The sequence below is a fragment of the Dendroctonus ponderosae genome, unplaced genomic scaffold, assembly GCF_020466585.1.
Source record: "Dendroctonus ponderosae isolate FM_Combo_2020 unplaced genomic scaffold, Dpon_F_20191213v2 Dpon_F_20191213_3, whole genome shotgun sequence".
Lineage (NCBI taxonomy): Eukaryota > Metazoa > Arthropoda > Insecta > Coleoptera > Curculionidae > Dendroctonus > Dendroctonus ponderosae.
Window position 1 is genome coordinate 9,938,912 of NW_026018508.1, and position 7,275 is coordinate 9,946,186.

Sequence of the window (7,275 nt, forward strand, 5' to 3'; positions counted from 1 at the left end):
AAACGCGTAATTTTATTGTTTTTTAATAAATTGAGATAAAATGCAATTTATTCTCGTTATCAAGCACTTATTTATAGTTTAAAAATGTGTTGTTATAAAAGCGTTTTCTTTACATTTTGTGCCATTCAAAAGAAACGCAACTAGGAGTAAGGAGACTTTAAAATGACTTTTTAAATGTAATTGTTCAATTTACGCAAGCGGCTGCCTAATAGTAATTAATTATTTAATCGACTCTTAATTAAAAAATCAACCAAGCCTGTGGCTGATTGCGTTACTTGCTTACGTAGGAGGATCAATTGGAAATCGAGTTGGGAAATTATTCAATCGCTTGCACTTCCTTAATAAAAAGTAGCAATAAAAATGTTCACTTACCGACATTATCTACAAAGATTTGCTTAAGAACTGGCTTCAAACTGCGTTCGCAATTGTTTAAATACACCCTTTGCGGTTGCATGCCCAATATTAAAAAAAAAACAATAAACATAATTTCAAAGTAGGAAAGTAGTACTGTAGAAGAGGCAAAAAGTGCCTTTCTGTATTTCTCAACCTTGACTTTGATTGGCTTTTGTAAAAATTGTGCTGTTTTATGTTACGATCAGTAAGCAAATACGAATTCGATTTTCAAGGCTTTTCCATATTTACTATCAAATTTGTAATATTGTACTATTAGGAAAACTTTTTGTTCTGCGCAAATTAACAATTTGATTGTTTGCGAGGTAAGAGGTTTACTGTTGCTTCAATTGATTGCCCAATATAATGCTTCGAAAGTTTTCAATATATATCAGTTTTCCTTCAGGTTTGAGGTCTGTTCATAAAATTGTCATTCAATATTTCTCTAAGGTTTTTCGATTAAAGTCAAATTGCTTATAAGAATTATTTTGCTTATTAGCTAGGTGTAAAAGCTCTCCAAAATACGATCAGGTCTGGATTTTAATACGATCCTCAATGTACTTGTATCGATTTGAACAGAAATAGTTGAGCGTTTACAGAGAATTCTTTTAAGACCGTAGAAAAATTCAACTAGAAAAAAACCATTTTGTATTTTGTATTTATATCTGTAATATTCATATTTCTCTTCTGCGCAAAAACTGCCACTATTTCTTAGCTCAAATTTCATTTAGTGACTGGGTTGGACAAATCAAATGGTTCGTGAGATACGATTAAAAATTGTGCGATGTTTGAACCGATAACAAAAAGTTTCCAAAAACCGCCGTAAAACTGAAAATTATTCTGAGATTTTGCTCGAAGTGGGAAACAGCCGATATTTTCTTCGCGATTTTTCACTTGATGTGAATGGTGTGAAAGTGAACGAGTTAGCCGATTTTGTTCCTGAGACATTTTGCAACCAAATATATAATATTCATTATTCACGTATTTTCTTATATCACTTGCCAAATGTTTTCACCCTCTACCATATGCTTAACAAACACACGCTCTGGTTTAGATATGGGCAGAAAAGCGGCATGTTGGAGCTGAATGTTCAATTTGGACAACGCGTTAATCTACAATTGATGCGTCTTTTTATGTAAAAACTGATGCTTCATCCGATAAACATGTTATTTGTTTCTCTATCCCTCTATCCAGCGGTGTTTAAATGAGATCTCCACTTTCGAAAAAGTGGCATCAAATATGAAATTTGAGGCCAATCTGAATCTTGTACTTAAATGTGTAATTTTCAGTTTTGCATATTTGTGTGAAAATTGCAAAGGTTTTTCAATGTTTCACTAAACAATTACTTTTATCCTCTATTAAACGAAAGTAAATAAACCCTGTGTCTTAAATGGTTTTTAAAATCGTCATGCTTGAGGCGATTTTCCAATTTGCAAACCGGCTAAAGCTGCAAATAATGTTGAAATTTTGCGTTTTGCCTACCTAATGTTTTACGTGGTTAATGTTATTTACTTCGCTATGCAGTGGTGTGGACAAGGGCTTCAGATCAATTTATTCTTGAAATATGAGCAAACAGGCCGCGTCATGTTTGAAACCATGAGCTCATCTTGTAGCGAATTCAGAAATATTCAATTCTGGATTACAGTTTTACGCTATATCCGCTTTCTAATGGCATTACTTTGCCCAAACATAAAAATATACAAAATTATGCGTTTTGGATTCTGAGGTTTAGATACTTTTGTCAATCATGCAAACCTAAAAGTGGTTAACGAAAGTTTAAGACAAACAGTTAGTTACTTCCATTGGTGCAAATACAGAATCAGCAATCGCCACTTCCAAAACTTTCTTCTTTTTCTGCCTCTGTAATCAAATACATTGTTTTAACGGGGTTTTCAAATAAAACACTATCACTTATTACAAAATCGAAAAGCTTTATTATTTTGATCAACAGAAAATTCGTTTGCTAGATCTAGGTACTATATCTAAAAGTGTAAAGTCAAGTAGCAAAAAAATAATGAATTATCTTTACAATAAATTTTTCCTAGAACAAACAATGCATCGTGTACTATAAACACCGTGTTTTTACATTAAAGCTATTGGATGATATGTATTTGTTACAAGTAAGCCTTGACATTGTTTCTCTTAAGCAAGGGGTACTCTAGTAGTTATTTTTTATTTTTTTTTGTTGTTTAGTTAAGTGAGATTTAGTTTGTAAGTTGGACTAAATTTGCAATTATCTAAATCACTCACAAGATTAGTATTTACAAATTTATGACGATGTTTACTAGATTGATTAGATCTCAAATGAAGAGACGTCTCAGGTGAGTTGAACATTCCAACTACAAAATGTCGATTTATATTATTTATTGGACGGGTTAATCTACTCTATATAATTTCCTACGTTTGTTTTTTGGGGCCTTTTACATTGATCCGTATTTCAATGTTGGCAGCTAGTCAAGCAAAGCTTTGCGGAGGACTGAAAAGAGTGAAAGTCGTCAAAGTTTAAGTAAGAAACATGTAGCGAAATGGATTGTGAAGATGCAAGTAACAAACATTTGATACCAATTTTGTGGTCAAAAATTAATTTTACAGTATGTTTATATTTACACTACAAGTATTTATGAAATAAATTATAGACAAAAATATTTTTAAAATAGAATTGATTTGAGATCAAGAAAAGTGTTTGCTTATGAGTCTTCTTGTAATTCTGACTTGTAAATGTTTATGTAATCTCCCATTTCAACTTTCAAAAACTTAATGTTGCGGAAAAGAATCGAAAATTTTCATAATTAGTCTGAAGTTTGGCTTTATAACAATCGGTTGGTTTATGCGCAAATGTTCTAGAACGCTGAAAAGTCCAGATTTGACCTTATTGAACTATTGTTAAGTTTTTTGTTTGAACGGTTAATTCTAAGTAAAGATGCTATTTTGCATTAAGCTTATAAAATTAAAGAAAATGAATTCGCAATAAAGAATTCTGATAACAGTAAACTGATGGAGAAAAAATAATTTACTACCACGGATTGCGTTGATATTTTTGTTGAAAAACCTACAATTTACAGTCTTTCATACAAAGAAAATGTGGGGTTTGCGGACTTTGCTGATGCAATCATTTCAATCAGCTGAAAAAAATGTAAGTATAGGATTTCTAAAATAACCATAACAATATAAAATTTAGCAAAAAGAACACTTGCTTTGAAGTAAAACTGTGTCCGGTATATTTTGAAGTAAAACTGTGCGTGACGAGCGGCCATTGATTTTTCAGTCTAATATGTGTGCTTATATTATGTTGTGTGCTTGTTACTTACAAAAAAGTGTATTATTTGTTACTAAAAGTAAAAATATCGCAATTTTTTTACGGTATTAGTGCGACTAATCTGCTTCTAGAAAGACCGAAATTGCAAATTACAGCGAATCGAAACGATGTGAGATCTTCCTGCCATTATTCACGTGGCTGATTCTTTGCTCAGATAAAAGTGCACATAAAACTGTAAAATCTACACTAATTTGCAAACTTTTTATTGCAAAATTGGCTGGTAATCAACGTATTTTTCTTACTCCAACTTTAATGCCTTTCAACCTCTTAAACAAGGGTTGGGCTTCAAAAGATTCTCTCTTCAATAGCCTCCAAAGCAGCTTAACTGTCTTGAAGTTTAAAAAGTGAAGATACGAGCGCGATTCTTATCAAGAAAAGTTGTTAACTCCCATAAAAATGCAAAAAGCCTCACACTTCTAAATTACCTAATTGAAAACTATAATATCGACGTTTACCTGTAGTATATAGGTATGAACATAACTCGGCTATCCGTTTGTAAGATAATGTTGTAAAAAGCGACATGTTCGCTAAAACAGCGGAAGGCACTAGGAAAGATATGTTTTTGGTGTATTAAACCGTTGCATGCAACAGTTTCTGATTTGATTTCCATTAGGTTTTTAAAGGGAAAGTCTGATGTATTTGAGCAACATTAACAGGGTGAACTGAAGAAGCAATTTTGCCAATAGATCAATTATTAATTAATTCGTAGAACGACAGTCTAAGTTACAGCTACTCAGCAATTTAGTCCAACCACGTATAGATGCCATAAACTCACACCAAGGAAGACATTTCCAGATTCCTACATCAAAAGCAATTATAAAATAAAGAACAACACGTTCCTTATAAATTTATCTAAAGGTCTGAGCAATGCCTTTGAAACGACAGTCAGTGACTAATATAGTCTATGTTAACAGTAACAATAATAGTCAACAATTATATGTACAAAGTGGTTACGTTTTACCTAGAGCAAGTGTTTCAAAGACACACTAATATTAGTTTCTAAGTGATATGCATTCATCAGTCTCATTGTCACGAAATTGTCAGGTAGTTTTGAATGATTTTGACAATAGTTAGAAAAGTAGTCAATGTAAATAGTTGGCTGACATCTGGATGGAAAGCTCCAGATGTTTCTACCGGAACGATTTCAATCTCTGCCATTTTGAATATCGACAGAAGGATGTGCGATAAAAATTCCGCATCTCGGTTATTGATACGATCAACAATCAATTCCATCAGGTCGGCACATTGATCCTGAAACACAACAAAATAGATCAGTTGGGGTTTATTAAATCAAATATTGTATTATGTTTATGTATATACATATTGTAAATGTTTTTACAAAATGTAAGAAAACATTGTTCGCATTAAGTAATCTTACGTCGCGTTTCAAATTGAGAATATTTTAGAGGAGATTTTTATGAAGTTTCTTGAAATTTTAATGTCGAAAATATATATTACTCGACTGTCAACCACTTGCATTCAAACAAGTTTTACACAAATTCTAGATACAGACTAGGAAATGCTTTTTTGCCGAATGTATTTCAAGGGTTCTTTAATATTCAGTACATTTCCATCATCCGAACTGATATGCTCGTAATCAACTACAGCCAGCTAGTTTTCTTACCTTTTCTTTTTCTAGTATTTCCATGGGCGTCAGTTTGCTAACATCGACTTCATCCGACAGTTTTCCCACTATGATGACATTCTCTCTAGTCGCATTAAAGAACTCGAGAATACACAGTGTCTAAAATTCAAACAGCCCAGTTAGAATTGCCTTGGAACTCTAAAAATTATCTGACTAGACGCAAACACGTAATCTATTATTTAAAATTGAAGTTAGAGGAAACAATGCTGTAAAAATTCTGAAATTTTCAACATTTCTTAAGCACGGAATTTATTTGAAGTAGAACTTCTGGCAGACCTAGGAAGAAAATTTATTGCTTGAAAATTTATTGGAGATGGTAGCTATCGCTCCCATGAATTAGAAATGATACTGATTTGAAGACTAATATTTTGTCATCCTTAAGTGCGTTTTTCGCTAGTACAGTTAGAAAACGTATGAAAATATAAAAAGTTACATAATCTAGGGCGGTTTTCTCGGGCAGGTACAAATTCATTGTCGTCGCCGTCTGTTTGCCATTTCTGATATTCTGAGCACAAAATCCCCACTTACGTAAATCGGGTGCAGAGTCAGTAGAACATTCTAGATTAATATTTTCGCAAGCTAGAAAAGCACATTTTCTATACATACATTGAAATTGCTTGGTTCTCCAGAGATAGTGAAGTATAAATGTTTCGAATTTCTGAGAAGCCCGTCTGAACAAAGCAATGACATATTTTTTTAGCTTCTGGAAGCAAAAACGCGCAATAAGTAAGGAGAGAGTGAAGAAAATAATGTTGTCTGCAGTGTTCGCATCGACAACGTTTTCAGAACATTTCGTTCACAATGCTGTCCTGAATTTGCATTAATGGTGTTCTTTTGGGACCTTCTCCTGTAGTGGAATAGGAAAACTGTATTTATATTGAAAACACTCTGAAAATAACATCGCTTCTAAACTGCCGTCTAACCGGGGCGATCGGATCTGTAAATATTTATATTAGAATTCGTACCCCATTGCCTTTTTCAGCCTCGTCCTTTATAAACGCTTGCAAAACGCGAACGACATCCTGGATCACCACTAGATGTGTGGTGTGATTTTTGTTCAGCTCCCTCTCATCCACCTCACTGTAGCCGAGGAAAAGAAAAACCCCATGTGGCAAGGAATAATCGGTCGGCGAAGGTTTCATGCATATGAATCTTCCGGAATAGCACAGGCATCGTCCCCTAAATGCCTGATATGCCGGTGCGGCATGATTGTAAAACGCAAATTCCGTCTTGCAGGGCATCCTGTCGATGCAAATCGTTCGACATGACAACTTTTCTCCGATCTCGCATTCGCACACGTCAGAGCATTCAAATTCGTCTTCGTGATAAATCTGAAAATGGGAATTCATGACAAGTGCGATATATAACACCACCGTTAGAAATTGGAAAACGGCTTATAAATTTTTTATTCTTCGACATCAAACTTATCTTAATACGTGACGCGAAAAAGGCATCAACGTTTTTAAAGGAGTGATATATGAACGCGCTTTTTTCTATTTAACATAATTATTCACTTTGCAACTTGTGTAAGAAAATTGAGCTGCCAAGGAAAATCCCTTTTTACATTTTCCTGCTTAACACGCCGGTTTTGCTTCTTGTGGCGATGAGTAAAACTGACTAGTATTTACTTCTAGCGTTTCGCTTGCACCTGCGACAAACACTATCAAATGTTGATCAAAAGCTGCCACCTTTAGACAAACATTGTGTAAAAGTGGACTTCTGATAAGCAGTTTTCGGCGTTTTGGTCGCAAAGATGTTTGAAAGGCACTATTCAAACTCCGAATGTTATAATTGTGTTTAATCTTACTCGTCTCATTTCGCTCCATATCTCTTGAGTATCTTTCAGGAAAAAATACTTTTATTAGTCCAAGTAATCCTTATGAACTCTTTCGAGCGGTAAAAAGTCCACATTACGACTTTGCTA

At 33.8% G+C, this 7,275-nt stretch overlaps 1 protein-coding gene across 3 annotated transcripts in view; it reads right to left on the reverse strand.

Moving 5' to 3' along the window:
• Positions 1–2,301: 2,301 nt before the first annotated feature.
• LOC109535791 overlaps positions 2,302–7,275 on the reverse strand; it is an 88,575-nt gene continuing 83,601 nt past the window's right edge. For all 3 annotated transcript variants that reach the window (XM_048664876.1, XM_019901795.2, XM_048664875.1), the window contains 3 exons: positions 6,317–6,682; positions 5,331–5,450; positions 2,302–4,957 (listed from right to left, as the gene is read on the reverse strand). In XM_048664876.1, coding sequence (XP_048520833.1) covers positions 4,736–4,957; positions 5,331–5,450; positions 6,317–6,682 — 708 coding nt within the window. In that variant the 3' untranslated portion in view covers positions 2,302–4,735. The remainder of the gene's footprint in view (positions 4,958–5,330; positions 5,451–6,316; positions 6,683–7,275) is intronic.